The 18,909-nt window shown below is 47.1% G+C and overlaps 2 protein-coding genes across 8 annotated transcripts in view; both read right to left on the minus strand.

The window, feature by feature from the left end:
- Positions 1-16,679, minus strand: part of ACAP1 (ArfGAP with coiled-coil, ankyrin repeat and PH domains 1) — a 29,641-nt gene extending 12,962 nt beyond the window's left edge. Inside the window, exons 1-21 of one of the 4 annotated variants that reach the window (XM_072641224.1) lie at positions 16,584-16,679; positions 13,744-13,896; positions 12,959-13,128; positions 12,294-12,383; positions 11,567-11,624; positions 10,568-10,687; positions 9,744-9,797; positions 9,583-9,641; positions 9,008-9,191; positions 8,594-8,638; positions 7,810-7,905; positions 7,454-7,528; positions 7,253-7,362; positions 6,766-6,817; positions 6,520-6,620; positions 5,801-5,918; positions 3,657-3,874; positions 2,032-2,101; positions 1,774-1,868; positions 1,351-1,520; positions 386-558 (exon numbers count right to left, since the gene is read on the minus strand). In XM_072641224.1, coding sequence (XP_072497325.1) covers positions 386-558; positions 1,351-1,520; positions 1,774-1,868; positions 2,032-2,101; positions 3,657-3,874; positions 5,801-5,918; positions 6,520-6,620; positions 6,766-6,817; positions 7,253-7,362; positions 7,454-7,528; positions 7,810-7,905; positions 8,594-8,638; positions 9,008-9,191; positions 9,583-9,641; positions 9,744-9,797; positions 10,568-10,687; positions 11,567-11,624; positions 12,294-12,383; positions 12,959-13,128; positions 13,744-13,788 — 2,103 coding nt within the window. In that variant the 5' untranslated portion in view covers positions 13,789-13,896; positions 16,584-16,679. Of the gene's footprint in view, positions 1-385; positions 559-1,350; positions 1,521-1,773; positions 1,869-2,031; positions 2,102-3,656; positions 3,875-5,800; positions 5,919-6,519; positions 6,621-6,765; positions 6,818-7,252; positions 7,363-7,453; positions 7,529-7,809; positions 7,906-8,593; positions 8,639-9,007; positions 9,192-9,582; positions 9,642-9,743; positions 9,798-10,567; positions 10,688-11,415; positions 11,535-11,566; positions 11,625-12,293; positions 12,384-12,958; positions 13,129-13,743; positions 13,897-16,583 lie in introns of those variants that run through there. The other 3 variants (XM_072641225.1, XM_072641226.1, XM_072641227.1) reach the window with 3 other exon arrangements.
- LOC140525653 (protein phosphatase inhibitor 2-like) lies at positions 15,196-18,195 on the minus strand. Of its 4 annotated transcripts, none has more exons than XM_072641232.1 (5): positions 17,879-18,195; positions 17,428-17,553; positions 17,136-17,207; positions 16,770-16,861; positions 15,196-16,685 (listed from the first exon to the last, which is right to left on the minus strand). In XM_072641232.1, the coding sequence occupies exons 1-5, from the start codon at positions 18,103-18,105 to the stop codon at positions 16,504-16,506; spliced, it is 699 nt and encodes a 232-aa protein (XP_072497333.1). In that variant the 5' UTR covers positions 18,106-18,195; the 3' UTR covers positions 15,196-16,503. The 4 variants fall into 4 exon arrangements, 2 of the variants coding, with proteins under 2 accessions (XP_072497333.1, XP_072497334.1); XR_011974083.1 differs by having other exon boundaries at positions 16,584-16,685; positions 16,770-16,892; positions 17,446-17,553; XR_011974082.1 differs by having other exon boundaries at positions 16,584-16,685; positions 16,770-16,892.
- Between the last annotated feature and the right edge of the window lie 714 nt (positions 18,196-18,909).

Here is an 18,909-nt window from a genome sequence, read left to right on the forward strand (position 1 = left end):
CTTAGACACTTACTAGCTGGTACGATCTGGGAAAGTCACTTTAAAAAATCCTCTCCCTCAGTTTCCTAATTTGTAAAATGGGGATAATAATAGCACCTACACCACCCCCCCCTTCCCATCCCCCAGGATCCTTGTGAGAATTAAATGAGCTAATATTTGCAAAGAGCTTATCACCACAGTGCCTGATACATGGTAGGTCCTATATTATATCAATACTTCTGCTGCTCACACTATTATTCATAATATTTTCCCATCATACTTCACTGGATCTGAAGAGAAGGACAGGGTTGGGGGGGGGGGAGAATCAGGACAGTGATGGTACTGGGTTGGAATGGGGGAAAGGGATAGTTCAGGCAGAAGAGAGAGGAATCAAAGGGTTTCTCACCGAGGATGTGGCCTGGATGAGTGGGGTTGCATTTTCCTGTGCCCCGTTTACCCAGTTGACATCAGCTCCATGGGCAAGGGCATCAGCCATGGTGGGAAGAGATGGTGGTGGCCCAGCCGCCCAGAACAGCAAGGCCCCAGGGTGTAAGCATCCCACTTCACCAGAGGGGGGCACTGTTGGGGGTTTAACCATTAGTGTGGGGATGTGTCCCTCAGCCCTGGCCCTCCATGCCCTGATGTAGAAGTGACACTGTAGCATGAAAATCCAGGCTGAATTACAGGTAAGCCTATCTGGGGATTACAGTAGGGGAGGCAGAAGTTCAGGTTCAGGTGCCTGGGTCTAAGTCCCTTAGGGGAGTAGGAGGAAAGGTGTTTAGACCTCCAAAAGAACTTCCAAAACTATGGTTAACAAAAAGTGTACAAGGTTGGATATGGAGGCAGGGGATTGGATTGCATGGTCCTACCTTAACTCCTTAACATAGTTTTAAGGATATTCTGGCCCTGATAATTTCTACAACCTTATCTCCTGCACCTCAATATCATTCTTCCGATCCTGTAAGGCTGGTCTCCTGTGCTTCGAAGGGTTAGCGACCATGCCCACTTCTCTACCTTTGCTTCCACCATTTCTGCTTCTATTGCAGAAATTTGCATTCTACTCATTGAGGCTCCAAATCCTTTTCATCCTCCCAAACCCAACAGGGCTTCTTCCACATGTCCTTCCTTATCACCCTGGCCTACAGTACAGTCCCTCCCTCCTCTGAGTAGTGTCTCTGATCTTTACAATCTAGGACAAACGATGTAACTCAGTTACAGTTTTGAACTTTTCTCCCATTACAATCTCATTGTTCCAATTTAGACTATCAAGGCCATCACTAAAAGTAGTCTCCTCATAGTGCCCACAACAACAGTTTGAAATGACTTCCCAAGAAGATCTAAAACTCTTTTCTGGTTAATCTGTATACATACCTGGTTTGGCCCCCATGTTCCCAGGTCGGGGTGGAAGCTGGGGTTTAGGGGGCAATGGAGGCTGCCCTCGAGGGTGGACACGCCCTACTTTTCGTCCCTTGACAACAGGCAGCTTGGTCAGAAATTTCTTCTCCACATATTTGGCATGAATCCATGCCTCCTTCTCCTGCCTTATTGGGGGGTGGGGAGGAAGTATAATGGAAGAGGGAAGGACAAAAACAGGATAATTTTCCCCTATAAACGTAAGGCTCTTAATCTCAAATGTCTTTCTTTCTCAGGATCCTTCTTCCAATCCAAACCTATATCAGTTCTCCCCCCCCCAATCAGGGTCACTCAGTCCCAGGAAAACCCAAGTAACTAAAACTCTGTTTCTTATGTCTGCTAATTGCCTTCCTATCCTTCCCCCTTCCCCCAACCCCTTACCGGGAACAAGTTGGTCCAGGTTTCTTCACAGACATTTCCTGTATTCGTGCTTCATAGATCTGGTTGATGACAACGTTCCCCAACTCACACATCAACTTCAGGGAATGGTAGAGATAGTTTGAGAGTACAAGCATGAAATTACAGATAAGACCCTTCAGCACCCACTCATATACCCCTCCTGAAGGCTTCCCTGTCCCTCTACTTCCCCCCCCTCCCCCAATTACTACCCCAACTCTTTTCTAACTGTATTGTAATCACCTTCACCAGTTCAGGCTCCCAGGAATCAAGGGTCAGAGATCGGACTTTGGAGAAATGAACCCCTAGGCTCCTGTAGAGGAGGGACAAGTGAAGGACAAGGCCAATCAGGGTTGTTGTAGGTTTGAGGGAACAGATTTTGTGTAGGGAGTTCATGAAGAAAGTGGGGGGAGTTTTTGAGTGCACACATATACCCCGAGTCAAGAAAGTTCAAGCTGATGAGAGACAGAGTCCAAGGTAGAGCCATTCAATTTTCTGTGGCTTCCTGTGGGGTTAGACCAACAGTCCAGTGAACTGTATATTTAGACACTGTTAAATTTTTATCATGCATTTTTAAACCAGAGTCTCTTGGGATATGACAAGCTATGGCGATTAAACCTCCAAACTAGGGGCTAGGGCCTTCGTGCCTTGCTTGTATTGGGAAATTATTGGGATAAGACTACTGTAGCTTTGAAAACGGGGGAAAATCATGCAGTATATTCTTGATGGCATTATTGCTAGATAAACTCTAAGACCCTTAGGGGCAGAGACTCTGTTTTCCTCCTCTGCGTCTCCTCTTAGCACCTAACATTGAGCCTTTTGAAGGCTTGTGAGCAAAGCCTGGTGAATTGATCTGAGAATAAGACAGGACGGTGGCAGCCAAGCTAGGACTGGAGAAGCTAAGCCTGGTCAGACGCTGCTATTATCTCATTTCACATTTTTCTCCTCTCTACTTTAGGGAGACTGAGCTCCTGTCCAGTTACCACTTTTCCTTTCTTTGATCCTGAGACTCAAACCCAGTGAGGGGTGTGACTCCTGTTTACCTAATGACCCTCTTTAATAAGAACCTTCCCGGCCTCCAGCCTTCAGTCTGGAGAAGAGGTAGATACCCAGATACAGAGGAACCTATGGAGGGGAAGAAGACTGAAAGTCTGAGGAGGGAAAAGTGGGACTTGGTGAAAGGGGGTGGGGAGGTGAAGCACTAAGCCCTAGAAGGAAAATGAATAGCCCAGAGAGGTTCTAACATGGGCCTCAATGTCTTCCTCTGTAAAGTGAGGGGGTTGGACAAGATCAGCATATTTCCTTGTATTCTTTGGAATGCTGGCGTTCTCTGGGATGTGAATGGGAGCTCTGTGTAAATATGTCTACGCCAGTGATCTTTTCCCTCGAAAATATTAAATGTGAAATTCTTGTATCTAACACATTTATAAATGTAGCCATTTTTTTTTGCTTAAACAAATGAACTCAATGGCCTCTCTTTTGTTTCTTCACTTCCTAGACCTCTCCTCTTCAGCTCTGTTATAGTCCAAATTCTGATACTTCCAACCAGACCAGAATTTATAATTTCTGCCAAGAGATTTCAAGTCTCCAACTATTCTGCAGCCAAACTGATTTGGGGAATTGTGAGCTAGATCTCAGAGGTTTTTTCCACCTTTGGCATCCTAAGGTTTTATGACCCTAGGGAATGATGGTCACTGGTCTAATAGACCAAAGGAACCCCTTATAAAGGATGTGGGGGCCAGGTAAGTAGGGGGCCAGGTAAGTACAGGAAAACAGGAAATGTGTTAAGGGTAAGAAGGGGATACTGAGGAAGGAAGTTCATGGGAGATATTCTGGAGATAAATGTTGTATGAGATAAGGGTTGTGACCTGTGGATTCCAGAGCACTGGATGCAGAGGGTCACGCCAAGATTGATGCTTGCCCATTCTGGTGCAGGTTCCCGGCAATCACAGCACTGGGCATTCCCATCCACACTCTGTACCTGGGCTGCCACACGTCCTGCCACACTGGACCCTCGGCTGGTCCCCCTGGATGCTCCTCCACAAGCCAAAGTAGAGGCCAAGCCTGAGGCTGAGTGACAGGGGCCCTGCAGGAGAAAGATGCCTCAGAAGATACCCCACGAAACACTAGGAAGGTTTATGACTAATTAAAAGATTAAGACGGGTCAGACTCCCTCTCCTGCCCTCCCTTGCCCTAGATGAATAACAATGACTCGTATTTATAGACTTTAAGGCTTACAAAATGCTTTCAGGTGAGTCAGAACAATTGGACACTTGAACTCTAGAGTGTATAGAGACCAAAAACTGACCTTGTGCTGACCAGAACACAGGATAGCCAGCCAATGATCAACAAACGAGAATGATCACAATCTCTGTGAATAACATAGAACACCTAGGCGGGTGGGGGTGGGGAGAGCAGAGAGGAGGAGTAGGTGAAAGCAATGTGCCCATTAGTTTCAACCTACTGAGCCCTGGGAATATCTGCTGGGCCCACGGGTATGGGTATGATTAAGAACTAAAAACATTCTCGGATCAGATTTACACTTAGCCAGCAAAAAGACCAAAAGAATTGGAGAAGAGGACTGAGGAACTTCAAAGAGTAGGCTTAATCCTAGTCCAAGGGTGGGGAACCTTTGGCCTGGAGAGCACATGTGGCCCTCTAGGTCCTCAAATGCAGCCCTTTGATTGAATCCAAACTTCACAGAACAAATCCCCTTAATAAAAGGATTTGTTCTGTAAAACTTGGATTCGGTCAAAAGGCCAAACCCAAAGACCTAGAAGGCCACAAATTCCCCATCTGTCTAGCCTAAAAGTCTCTGCTAGGGGCTAGGCTGCTTCATGGGTGTGGTTCATTATATCCTCAAATTCCTGACTCCAAGACAGAAACTCCTTAGTCACACATAGTCCAGCAGATGGTGTGTTCGTCCTTCGTTGCTGAAGAAGACCATGCCATCAGAGAAATGATGACGTGACTTGGACTTGACTTTGTTTTGAGTGAGGGAGGGCTGTATGGGCCACCAGCCTCACTTCTCCTCCAGAGTCATCTGAATCCAGTGACCAGATATTTGTCAGGATGACTGGAGATGACCCAGGATGAGGCAATTGGGGTTAAGTGACTTGCCCAAGGTCACACAGCTAGTGAGTGTTAAGTGTCTGAGGTGAGAGCTGAACTCAGGTCCTCTTGACTCCTGCTCTACCCACTGCAACACCTAGCTGCCCCTGTCCAGCAGATGGTCACAAAGAGCAAAGGTTGACCCAAGGAGGTGACTAGTGGACGATCAGCAGAGTGGCCCATTTGTAGCAGCCTTGAAAATACAGGCAGCTACACATTAGATGTGAGATGTACTACAATATAGCCTGTCTGCAATGGGGAGGGGTTTGAGGAGTTCTGGTCACTTGATTTGCCCTGTTTCAGTACTGTCTGACTCGTCACGATCCCATTTAGGGTTTTCTGGGCAAAGATACTGCAGTGGTTTGCTATTTCCTCCTCCAGTTCATTGGATAGTCGAGGAACTGAGGCAAACGGGGTAAGTGACTTGCCCAGGGTCACACAGCTAATAAGTGTCTGAGGTCAGATTTGGACTCAGGAAGAGGAGCCTTCCTTGACTCTAGGCCCAGCGCTCTATCCACGGCGCCACCTAGCTGTTGGATTAAATGTCTTTTGCTTTGAACTAACTTGTCCCATCTGGTTGGCCTAGTAAAAGCAAATATATTGCTAAAGAACCATGAGCATCCATGTTGAGGTGATGCTACACCCACAGATTGCCTGTAACCTGGTGTAGTTTTCTGGGAGGGGCTACAAACGAGAAGGCCTTGTGTTGAAAATCAGTTTCTACTCTATAGATGAGGCAACAGAGGGCTGGAGGAATTAACTTGCTGAATGTCACATAGCTATTAAGTGGTAGGAGCTGAGATTCAAATCTGGATCTTCTAATTCGGAATCCAGTGTTTTGTTTTTTTTTTAATTGCATAATACCAAGTTTCCTTTCATTGCCATTTCCCTGCTCACCCACCTGGTCTAGAGAGCCTCTATCCTCTTGGGCCTGGCTGAAGGCAGTAGCAATGCTGCTTTGCACAGCACTGACCCAGAGCTGAAGCAGCTGCTCTGAGTCGGCCTGGAGGAGGCAGGACCTAGGGAGGCGAGGAAGAAGATTATACAGACAGGACACTGAGGCACACACAGACACAGGAATGACTGTTGTTGTTCAGTTGTGTTCAGTTCTTTGTGACCTCATTTGAGGTTTTCTTGCAAAGATACTGGAGTTGTTTGCCATTTCCTTTCTCCAGTTCACTTTGCAGATGGTGAAACTGAGGCAAACAGGGTGAAGTGACTTGCCCAGGGTCACCCAGCTAGTAAGTGTCTGAGGTCAGATTTGAACTTAGGAAGATGAATCTTCCTGACTCCAGGCCTGGCACTCTATCCAGCTGCCTATGGGGATGATATTAGGGTTAGTTTGTGTTTACAAAGGACTCTTCACATACTACTCCCATAATGTAAACAGTACAAATATTATCTCCTTTTTACCTTAGAGGAAGCTGAAGGTCACATCACTAGTAAGTGTCAAGAGTCAAAAACTCAAGGCTCAGGTAATGAGGAGGGAGATGTGGGGAAGGGGCATGTACACAAGTAACTCTGATGAGATTAGAGACCTGTGGGGCCTAAATGGTGATAAAGGATAGGCGCTGTTCCTAACCTCTCCTCCCCACCCCATTCCATCCCCCCATCCCTCACTTGCTGGGGGAGACAACTTCAAAGCAGAATCTTCTTTCAATGTCAGGGCAGAGTTTCACTGTGCACAATCGAAGATCATCCACAACCACAGTCATAGGATCCTAAGGGATGTAAAGATATCTGGTCTGCCAGCCATTTCTCATGGCCCTTGGGCCCACCCCAGACATCTAGCCAACAGAGAGCTCTCAGTCTCTGCCCCTTTCAGGGACCCCTGTGTGTTTTAAGGCCCCAAACACTGCTACTCACCTTGTATTTCTTCTGATAAACCAGCTGGTTGTTCTGAATGGTGAACCAGCGTCTAGGATAGGAACTCAGAGTGAGATGGAGTGGGTGGGATGGAGAAAAGTGAAAAGGGGAAGGAAGAAACTAGGGGAACTAGATAAGTGGGGGAACATGAGATTGCTTTTCATAACTCGGTATACTTGAACAAAGGGCTAAAAGGGACATGGGCAGATCCTTGGGGGAAGAGAAGAGTGGCAGGGAGAAGAGAGAGAAACAACCTCCTGCCTCAACAAAGAGGCATGGCATAGGTGAAATCACCCTAACAAAGTTAAAATCAAAGAATCATAGGTCATAACTGGACAGGCCCTTAGAGATCACTAATCTAATTCCTTTATTCTACAGAGGAGGAAACTGAGGACCAAAGAGGGATAAAGACTGGCCAAAATCAGAGTGAGTCAATGGGAAAGCTTAATATAGATTTCAGGAAGGAAAGTGATAGCAGTGACCTCACCTACTCCATGTTTTGAATGCATTACTGGCCCTTTTGAAGAGGTGTCCTTCCATCACCAGCCCCCCTGGTCCTTCCTTCAGGCCTGGTTCAGGTTCTTCTCCACTCAGCTCCTGGAGGGACCAAACAGAATACAGGATGATGAGCCAGTGGTTCTGGTAGTCAGAGAACAAAAAATTTCCCACCCCCATTCCCACTCCTCACTTGCTCCTTCAACAGCACATGTCTCTGTTCCATGTCTCTCTTTTCCCGTGCAGACTCCAGGACAAGCTTGTGCAACTAGAATTAAAGAATAATCACGGCTGTATTCACCAACTTCCCATCATCCCTGGGAAGGGGGGACAAAGTGTACATGGGGAAGGGAGAAAGGTTCACCTATTGTAGCTGACAAATTCTCTAATACACACTTCTCTTATGTCAATTACATGTTCCTCCACCCACACCACAGTCTCTTACGTCTGCCCTCGAAACTTCTTTCCCTCGCCAAAAAAAAGACAAACAACTTTCCCCACCCTCAACTTCTTAACCCTACCTCATGTACCACCCCAGGCATCCCTCACCTGGGCCCCCAACTCTTTGTGGTAGACTCCTAGACCATTCAATTCTTCATGACCCAGCTGGAAGTATACTGTTTGAGCTTCCACCAGTCGAAGTACCTTGGAGGGGTGGGTAGAGGAAGGAAATGCACAAATCGAGAAATCACAGCAAGTGACTTGTGGGGACAGGAAGGCAATGGCTTGCTACCAATAGCCCCAATGAAGGCACTAACCTCTTTTCTACTCAAAAGGCCCTCATCTCTTTTCTGTTCTGATGTTGTATGTAGATAGCTTATAAAACATGGAGAGTCAGAACATCTTTAGTTGGTGCTCCCTAAATCAATCTTCATACAAAAGCCAATTATATTGAGAAGAGGTAGGAGAGCTAAATGGTAATTCTTTATGGAACAGTATAGTTCTGTGGATTTTATCTACCTAGTGGCTTTTCCCTATCTCTGTCTTTAATCCTCTTTGTTCTAAGTGTCCAGGAAAATGTTTTGTTTTTTTCTTTTTTATGCCAGATTTTGCTGTGCTGAAAGTTGCCTTACACAGGTAAAGAAAATGCCAAAGAGTTGGGCAACAACAACTCTGAATCACAAAATCAGTGTATCTCTAGGTGAGGAAAGGAGAGCTTGGAATGTGTTGACAGCTCTTTAATTTCTTTCTGTCTCCATTTCTCACTGTTCTGTTGCCATTCTCTTATCAGGATGTTTATTCTCACACAGAACGAGTTCACCTCCATCTTTCACCTGTCTACTCCCTTTCTATCCCACCTCCATCTTCCCAAAGCCCTATTGCCCCAACTTACAAACTCCATGATGTCAAACTTCCTCTTGTCCTGGATCACATTGATCTGAGGAACACAGAGATAAGGCCAATCCTCTTGACCACTCAAAAGCACTTAGTGGTGTGGAGGTGGAGGTGGAGTGGGGGGTTGGAGGGTGGGAACAGGGAGGAGATAGAGCAAAGGTTCTCTAATCCCCAGAACCATCCCACAAGTACAGAATCAGAGAATGTTAGAAACAGAATGTCTCTGAGAAACTCAACCTCCTCAACTGAGTAAGCTGAGGCCCATGAGATATGACTCCCCTTAGTTCTCATATCTTCAACATCATTCCTGCCTCTCCCATTCTCAACCTCCTACTTTAGAACACTGGGAGGGACTGGAGCACTGCTAATCCCCAATCACACTGGTGGAAGGAGGGGGAGGATGGAATGTCACCTGCAACACGTAGTCCAATGCCCGCCCTTGATAGCCTGCTCTGACTGCCTTCAGTGCAGACATTGCTTCTTCTGCTTCATGTGCCCGGCGCCGGGGGACTTCAGCATTGTGACTGAGAGCTGCCTCCAGAGACTCTGCCCCTCTCCAAAACTCTCTTCGGGCTTCCCAAAAACCACGGAGACTCCTAGGGGAGAAATCAAGGATCAGACTTTTACTGTAATCCCTCAAAAGAAAGTATGGTGTACGTAAGGTTAGAAGAGCCCTCTTCACACACTCCCAAACTTATACATTTCTAAACATGAGGCTTCTGGGACATGACTAGAGATGGAGGAGGTCTTATCTCCTTCAAAATTTGAGGCTATGTGATAAATGATATCTAGTTTTGGAGGCTAAAATGGATTAGAATATAGGGCTGTGTAATGCTCCCCTTCCTTTAATTTTGGGAGGTTCTTGAGTTTTCCCTTCAAAGAGAAGCTGTCTCTAAGGAGTTAGGGGAAAAAGGAGATAGGGTACTAGGGGATTGAGCAGTCTTAGCATGGTTCCAGATGTTTATAAAAACCCCAACAAAACCTTACTCCTTCACAAAACTCTGGATCTGTTGCTTCAGTGTCTGTTGAGTGGCATTCAAGAGGTCCTGGTAGAAAGCAGGTGATTAGAGCCTGAAATACTGCCTTTAAAAAAAGAGATTTTTTTTTTTTCTGTGTCCCTCCCCCATCTTCCATCCTACCCAACTCACTTCATGGCAATTGACTTTGTGACTCAGGCTCTCTGTAAATTTGTCCAGGCATTCCTAAAGGAAAGGAAAGTAAGTGAGACCCCAGGTACTCAGAGGTACCTGATACCAACACTCAGTTCACGACTCTTGCCCTTTATCTCCAAGTTTAATAAATTTGTATGTAAAAGGGGAGAAGTAGAATTAGATTAGCATTTTTCAAATTGGGTTCTGAAGAATACTGGAGTTCCTCCTTAAGGAAATGTTACTGCTAGCAATATCTTTTCCACTAAAGGGTTAAATATGAAAATGCCTACATCAAATATATATATACATGGCAATTTTGACTTTTTCCTCCCTATTTGGTCCCCAAATTTCCACAGGGTCCCAAGGTGAGGTTATTTACCATTTATATTGGTTCTATCAGTATATTTCCAACTCCAAAGTGATGTGTGATTAAGTTAATGTAGAAAACTCTGGCCTAGACCTCTGAGGTGCCTTTCAGCTTGTAAGATTTACAATTCTGGGATGATATTATATTGATGGTGTTCATCATTCCCCAAAACTTCATTCATTCTTAAATAAACTCTATATCTTGGTTAGACTACTCTCTCTGACTTCTCTCCTTTTCTTGTTTAAGTCCTCCTTTCTTCCCTAACTGCTCCATGATTCCTTTCCTGATGTCCCTCCCATTTTAAGAAGCCTCTACTACCCATTTCTTTGGTTTTTCTTCCCCTTATCCATTCCTTCTGCTCCCATGAGAACTCTTCTCTGAAAAGAAACTCTGAGCTACAGTTCTAGACTTTCCATTTCTTCTTCCCATCTAATGTCCCATCTCTGGGACTTACAATCATCATGGGCTCTGGAGGACCTAGTTTCGAGAGTTCTTGAATGCCACTGATGAAAGCTCTACAAGTAGCAAGATAATTGCGCCCACTCTCCAGGAGGCTGGAACCAAGCTTGAGGAGCTGGGGAGTAAGGAAAAAAAATGGGTCATAAGGGTCCAATTCAGGGCCCCCAAAATCTGTTCTCTGACCTAGAGACACTTTTAGGTATGCTTTTCACCTCCCTCCCTCCCTCCCCAAGTATACCTTCTCTAAATTGTCTTCCCTCAGAGATCACCAATCACTCTATATCTCCCATGATATGGCAACTAGGCCAACCTCCTCACTGTCTCTGCATACGCATCTTGGCTTTTGTTCACATCATTTTCTAATGCCCTCAGCCTGTCTCCAACTCATATTCATGTGCCAGAATTCTATTTTCCTTTCAAAGCCCAACTTTGGTTCCACCCACAAGCCTTCCCAGTCCACTCTGGCCCATAGGGATCTCTCTCCCCCATGAACTTCTAGAGAATACTGATCCTATCTTATTGTTTTCAAAGTTTCATGTACCAATCTTACATCCCCCTAAAAGAGCAAAGAGTTCCTCAGAGCACAGAGAGACCTTTTTTCTTAAGTGAGAAAAGAACACTGATGTAAGAGTTGGGAAACCAAGGGTTTAAGTCTCAGGACTACCATTTATTACCTGTGTTACCTTTTTGGCAAGTAACCTAACCTCTCTATCTATACCTCATTTTCTCCAACTAGAAAATGAGGATAATAATAATTATGCCAAACTACTTCATAATGTTGAAAAGGGAAACATTTTGTAAATTTCAAAGAGCTATAGAAAGGTGAGCTTTTTTTTTGTATACCCTGAATGTCTTAGCTTGGTGCTGCGTACACAGTAGGCACAAAGTCAATACTACTTGTTGCACTGACTTCCCTTCTTCCCCTAGATCTTCCCTCCTCTATCAGGAACCCTTTCCTCTGACTCAGAATCTTCCCTTCTGACTCTGTGATCACCTTCTCCAGACGATTCTCCAATTCTGATACATCTGATTCCACCAACTCAATGGAAGCCCTAGGAAGGAAAAGTCATAAGGTTCAAGGCCTGAACTCACATTCTGCTTACTACTGTGGACATGCTAGGGGGAGTTAGGAAAGGATGGACAAGAAAGAACATGACCCCAAGATGCAAAGTGGACTAGACTTGAAGTCAGATGATTTGGACCTTGTCTCTGCCATCTGTGTGACTTTGAAGCGAATCATTTTCCCTCTCTGCGCCTCAGTTTCCTGCTCTGTAAAACTGGGATTATGGGCTTGGTGATCTCTATGAGGTCTCTGTTCTCTAGAGTCTGGAGAGAAACTTCGGGTGTTTTAGCAGACAGTGGGTAAGGTCATAGCCGGAAGGATCAAGAGAAGGGTGGATGTGGTAAGGACAGGAAATTCACAACCACCCCAGAAAGCAGGTGATGGGGGAAGGGAGCTCAGAGAGAGGACAGAAGAATGACAGTGAAGGAGACTGCGAAGGCAGAGACAGACCTATGGGCCCCATAGGGTAGAATGTCAAGAGTCAGGGAAGCCCCCATTTTGGCCCCCATCCCCTTCCTTTTTTAGCCCTGTTTACATAAAGTAGGATGTTCAGGAAGGGGTACAGGAAATCACTTGTTATCTTCCCCTTGCCCTGCCCTTTCTAGCATCTCCCTCACATCAACCCCTGATACACACATACACAAACACAAACACTTACCGGAATCGGGGGGAGTCCTTTAGACACTCCTCAAAGTCAAGTTTGACGGTCATCTTGGGTGCTGTGGAGAAGAGGGCTAACTCTCTCTCTCTGGGGTGGAAGTAGAGATACAGAGAAGACTCTTCCCCCAAAGGGGTGGAAGGTGATGATGTAAGAGTTTAAGGAGGAAAAGTATCTATCTCTAGGGCAGGAGAGAGTATTGGGGGAGAGGGTTCTTTAACCCCAGGGGAAAGAAGGGGCAACAAATGAAGAGGCTCTCACCCTATGGGGTCAGAATTGACTGGGAGTGGCAGAAGGTGGGGCCTGAGGTTGGTGGAGGAGGTCTGAGATCAGAGAAGTAGCTGGTCCCACCCCTTCCAGGGTGTCTGCCCCATTATGTTGCTTCCTTCCCCAGGTCCCTGAGCTTCTGTGTCCTTCATTTCTTACTACTCCCACAATTTCTCCTCCAATTCTTTGTGTTTTGTTTCCAGATTTTCCAGCTTCATGTTATCATTATACCCCATAGTCGTGTATCATGCAATACCACGGTTCCTTGTTATCTCACTTCCTAGACCCTTCTGTACAACCCCATGTTTTCCCTTTCATACTTCTCCCAAGATCCCTCTCTGCTTTCCTACCATTTTCTTATTGCCCAGCACCCATCCCATTCATTGAATCCCATGCACCTGGACTCCTGACTCCTCTCTTTATTGTCCATCTCTGGGTGGTTATGGCCTGGGGAGCTGGGGTGTCTGTAGTGTCTCCCCCTCCCCCTCTTCTCCAGCTTCCTGAGTCTGCTACATCTTCCATTGAACAGTGTCCTCCTCTTGACTCCAGTGCAGACGAAGTGTCTCATCTGGAGGGTGGGGAGAATTATGAGGGATTAGGGTTGAGGAGAGTGATTGGGGATGGGGTAGGGAATAAAACGCACCCTACAGACAAGTATTCCCAAGGGAGCAATGGGAATACCTATATTACTGAACAGAATGGCTCCCAAGGTATGAAAAGGTATGAAAAGGAGAGGGAAGCTCCCATCTTCACCCCTTTCTATTGTTATTCTGAATGCTACATTTTGCAAGAGCCCCATTATACTCATAAGGACTTTTACATATGTTATTTATTTGGTCACAGTATGATACGTAGTATATAATTATTCTCCTTACAAGTGGAGAAATTGAGGCCCAGAGAGGTGAAGGAACTTATCCAAGGGTCTACAGCAAGGGAGAGACCATCCTGGGACTTGTACTTGGGTTTTCTTCCTCTTTCTACAAACTCACAGTCATGATGCTTACAGTGAAGACACCACCTTCTTTCTGTTTACTGTTTTATAACGCATTTTCAGATCATATACACATTGGGGTGGGAGGGATTTTCATGAAGTGAGAAAGGAAGTCACCAGTGCCCCCATCCCAATTTAACTGTGACCTCCCACTTTTCCCCTTCAACCTCCCAGTATATCCCTGTGACTCACGCCTTCGTTCAGGCCCTCCTGGGGCCCCCTGACTTTCCCCAGCATCTTTGTCTGGAATCCCTGTGCTCTTCCAGCTCAGTTCCTTGGTTACCAGCCAGTGACACCAGCCAGACATCACAGGGGACCCATTGTGCTTCTGTGTTAGGGCTGTGCCTGGGAAGTTGGTAGGGGAGGAATCAGACCTTGAGTTCCCTAGGCTGTGGGAAGGGGGTGGAACCTAGGAAGATGTGGAATAGGGTAATTGGGAGGGTTTGGGAAAGATTCTGGGTTGGTTGGGAGAAGGAACAGAGTTGGGGCTAGAGGTAGGCAAGATGTCTAGGGTGAAACAGTTGGGGAATGGGATAGGGAGTGGAATGTCTCATATGATTTTCATATTCTAGGATTAAAACACAACTGACACTTATGATCCCATTTATCAATAATATTGCTGTTAATTTTAAATACTTTGGAAAAGTTTTTTTTTAAACTAAAAAACTTAATATATATCCCTTTTAGGGAAGGATATGGGAAGGGGAGTAGAAAACAGGAAATGTTTTAAGATGATTTTTATAAATGCTTACATTTTTAATGGCAGAACCCCCAATCTACATGTTCTTTGGATATTTATTTTTATATCATCGAATGTTTGTGTAAAAGGGAAAAATAAAAGCCTCCCAAATGACTCACTGAAGGCATCGTTGAATCTTGCCGAGGAAAGGGGAAGGGAATAAGCATTTTATATAGCATCTACTGTGTGCCAGGTGCTGTACTAAACACTTTTCATATATCTCACTTAATCCTCTCAGTAACTCTGAGAACTGCTATTCCCAATTTAAAATCGAGAAAACAGAGGCAAATAGAGGTTAGGTGACTTGCCCAGGGTCACATAGCTAGTGTCTGAGGCCAAATGTGAACTCAGGCCTTTCTGATCCCAGGCCTACCTAGCACTCGACCCACTTCCAAATGCATGTGGTGGTGAGCACGGGAAACATTTCTCAAACGGATGTGGGGAGAGAGGGCTGGACGGATTAGAAAGCAGCAATGGGTATATCTGGGCAAATCTTGGAAAGTTGAGGGATTTGGGAGCACAGGGAGTCACACTGAGATCTCCTGGGAAAAGGTAGTGTCATGGGCCCCCTCACCAGGCTGAGACTGTGTTACAGTGATAGTCAGAGGCTTCTCAGTAGCCTTCTGTTCTCCATGAGGTGCTTGCCCAGAAAGACCAAGCAGGTGGCCTCCCTCAGAGGTCAATCCAGAGGTGCCTGTAAGGACCCTGGGGGTCAGATATTGGAAGGCAGTCACCTGACCCCCTAAACCAACATCTCCACCTTCCACTCTAGTTATCACTTGGCCCACACACCTATTTCCTCCATCTATACATACAATGAAAAGATGCACACCCCCCCCATCCCACCTCCACTCTAGCGGAACAATCATAAAGTATTATAGCTAGAAGAGACCTCACAGGCCACATTAAATCTAATCTCTTTATTTTATACATGATAAAACTGAGGCCCAGATTACAAAATGGATGTGAAGGTCACACAGAGAACAAGTCAGTGCCAGAGCTGGTACTAAAAATTCTTGATCCTCCTGACTCCCATTCCACTCCTCCTCCCACAACTCAGGGCTGCCTCACCATCTTTCTGCTCTTTGTCTGTATCCTCCTCTGAATCTGTGGGTATTGCCACCTTCAGGTATGTCCCTTTGCTGTAATATTCCTTCCGACGGCGATCAAACTCCCGTTCTGGTGAGGGCTGGGGCAAGGCATGGCTCCCCCCATCAGGGGTATCTGAGGATTCTTTCTTAGGTTAACCAGGACTTCCTGACCACCCCTCCCCTTCCTTGTGAGATACATTCTACTCACTGCCCACCTCCCTCCCGGGAGGTCCCAAGTCTTAAAACATTTAATGTAAATCACTCATCTAGTCTTATTTAGGGGCAGCTAAATGGTACAATAGAATGCCAGGCCTGAAGTCATCTTCTCAAGTTCAAATCTGGCTTCAGACACTTACTAGCTGTGTGACACTAGGCAAGTCACCTCACCCTGTTTGCCTCAGTTTTCTCATCTGTATAATGAGCTGGGGAAGGAAATGGCAAACCACTCCAGTATCTTTGCCAAGAAAACCCCAAATGGGGTCATGAAGAGTCAGACAGGACTGCGTAATAACAACAAAAATTCATTTGCTTCCCCCATTTTATGAGGTTCACATCAACCCTTCAATGTAACCTTTCTCCCCCTTGTTGAAGCTTCTGTCCCTCTAAATTGGGAAGTCCCCCTGAGATGCTCATTCCTTCCCATTACTTGGCTCCTCTACTCCTGATGGGATGAGGAACATTAGGCCCATTTTTCTGCCCAAAATCTCTTTCCCACAGAGCTTTATGGGAGAATCTAATCTTTGTGGGGATAAGGGGAAGAATCATGATCAATTCCTATATAGCAGATGGTTGTATGAACAGATCCTACAGCTCCATGCAAGTTTCAACTTCCTGCCTTCCCCACCTCCCATCCCCATTTCCTCTACCTCATTTGGGACACTCTCATAATCCCCACCCCTACCTTCAGAGATTGAGACTTGGCCCCAAGACTAGATATATCAGCCAACCCTGGAATTTCTCTTAACTAAAGATTCTGCTTGTCTTTTTCTTCAGGAGTGGGGGGTTATCTCAAGAAGTGAGGGATAATGAACAACTCCCACGAGTCCCCTAAACGAACACAAAGGCTGGCTAGCCTCTAAAGATTGCTACTATGTTGTAGTTCTTGGTCAATCTATTGGGAGCCTAGTTGGGATCTGGGATCCTTCCATAAAGCTTAAGTGGGCCACCTGTTTTCTTGGGAGACCTAGAGAGAACTAACTTACCAGGAGACTCCTCTTCATCATCCTGTGCAGCTAGTTTCTGAGCTTTGAGGTACTTCCCCTCATCGTAGTGAGCCTTACGACGCCACTCAAAATCTTTCTGAACTGTGGAATGGGAGAGAACTAAGCTCTTAGGGCCAGTAGCTGAGTCTCAAAACCCCTGCCCCAGCCCTTGCCTGAATGTCTCACTTTTTTTAGATGTTAACTTGTCCTTGGAGTCTGTGTTCTTGTTATCTCCAAACTTAAGAACTTTGGGGCAAAAACTGTCCAATGATGCAAGCCTGGGGGAGGGGGTAGAGGGGGCTGGGGGCTCTGGAAGGAGGGAAGCGGGGATGGGGATGGTGGTGACAGAGGGCCTCCCAATGGGGAAAGGCTACAACTCCCAACATCTCTCAGGGGCAGATGACTACCACCAACTCCTTCTTTACGTCAAGAGTTACAGTTTCTTCCATTATATGGGTCCCTGAAAGGAGCCCCAATAGACCCCAGGGTTGGGTGCTGGCCAGACTCGCCTGGGTCCTTCATCAAGGAGAACTGAGGCCAGGGAGCCCCCACCTCTCAGCAAGGGCTTCAGGTGACACTGCCTGTGAGGTTCCTGCTCTCAGATCCTCATCACTGTCTTCCAGCCTAAGGATGTGGGGTGTGGCAGGGAAGAGAGGTCAGTGCCCTTGGGGAGAAACAAGCATTCATCCATCCAGAGTAACCCTCTCCCAATTTCTGGTGACTGGCTGGGGTCTGAAGTCTGAAAACCCGAAGGGCAGGAGGGGACCCTGGGGAGAAGGTAGGTGTGAGGCCAATCACAGCCAAGGTCTGAATACTGCTTTCCAAGTACTTGATGCATAGGGACCTGTGTTTGGCATGTGACCTGTGGTAGGGTGTGCTGGGCTCATCCACCTTCGTGAGTCCGTAGTCCTTGCCCAATGGGTGGTACGTGGCCAAGATGTTCATCTCGTCCCAGTGTTGGAACTTCTTCCTAGATTGGAAGTCATGGAGACGGGTGTCCTGAGACCCCTCCGGAACTTTTGTGCCCCATTCCCCTTGTCAGCTCCTGGGAGACTTGGGGAACTCTAGGCTGAGGAGGTGCTTTCCGGTACAAGGAACTCCACGCCCAAAACGTCAAGTTCAGCTTTTTGTCTCAATTTTCCCAAATGAAGTCCCTTCCCTTCCAGCTTTAAATCCCCTCACTCCTTTCTTAGCCTTCATCTCCCAGGAGTCCTCAGGGGAGTCGGCCCCGCCCCCCACGTGGCCGAGCCGGCCTCGAGGACTCCCTCTCCTCTCCCTCCCGCCTGGCCCCTTACTTCTCCCCACTGGGGGCTCTCGGCCCCAGGACGGAGCTGGTGTTCTTCAGGATGCCCCGGGGCCGCTCATCAGCGGGGCTGGAGATTGGGCGTGGGCCGAGCCCCGCGCAGGGCAAGCCGGAGCCGGCCGAGCGCAGGCCAGCGGCAGCCCCATTCGGAGTGCCGGACACGGTCCCTGGCAGGCTGCCGCCCCCTTCGGGGGTCCCTACAGCCTCCTGCTGCTCCATCTTGCCCCTCCCCAAACCCGGGGCCCGCCCTCAGCTGCCTCGCCCCGCCCCTCCGCCCCACATAGCCCCACCCCCGTGACCCCGCCCCCACCGCGGCCAGCTGGGGGAAATCCGCACTCCACTCCCCACTTCTTCCTCGCTTCCCCCCAGGGGCCGCTCCTTCCTCTTGCCCCTTCGCCCCTCCCACCGGGGGAGTGGAGGTGGGCGGAGTCACAGTTCGAGAGCGGGGAGTCCCGGGGCTCAGCTCTTTTCCCTATCACCCCCTCCAGCACCTCTTTTCTGTATTTCCCCCTCTGCCCCCCCCCCGCCCCGTACCCAACCTGGCCAATTACAGAACGTGGACCCTGGGGAGGCGGGCTTTCGTCATTGTGACGTCACGCAAATGTCCGCCAGGCCAGTGGGGAGAAAAGGGGATGCTCGGGCTTTTCGTTAAGCAGCAGGGCTTCAAGTTCTTCTTTCGAGTTGTCAGTGAGAGTAAACGTATTAGCTCCATGGAACTAACATTTGTGGCACTGGGAGGGTCATTTCCCCATTCCCAGCTTGTTCCTTCATCTGTTACTTAAAAATATTAAATTGGAGGGTGTAGGGATGGTGAAGGTTGACACGAGGAGCTTAAAGGCTCCTTCTAGTTATAATCCTTCTGCAGCTTCACGTCCAATTTTTGGTTATCCGTTGCTATAGCTACCGTGACTGTTTGCAATGCCGTACTTCATTATAAAACAACAAGTCGGAGGTCTAAGGAAGAAGATTCTGGAGAGAGAAACAGGGATCTGGGATACTGTGGATCTGGGACAAGATTAGGAT

Source organism: Notamacropus eugenii, chromosome 2 (assembly GCF_028372415.1).
Source record: "Notamacropus eugenii isolate mMacEug1 chromosome 2, mMacEug1.pri_v2, whole genome shotgun sequence".
Classification (NCBI taxonomy): Eukaryota; Metazoa; Chordata; class Mammalia; order Diprotodontia; family Macropodidae; genus Notamacropus; species Notamacropus eugenii.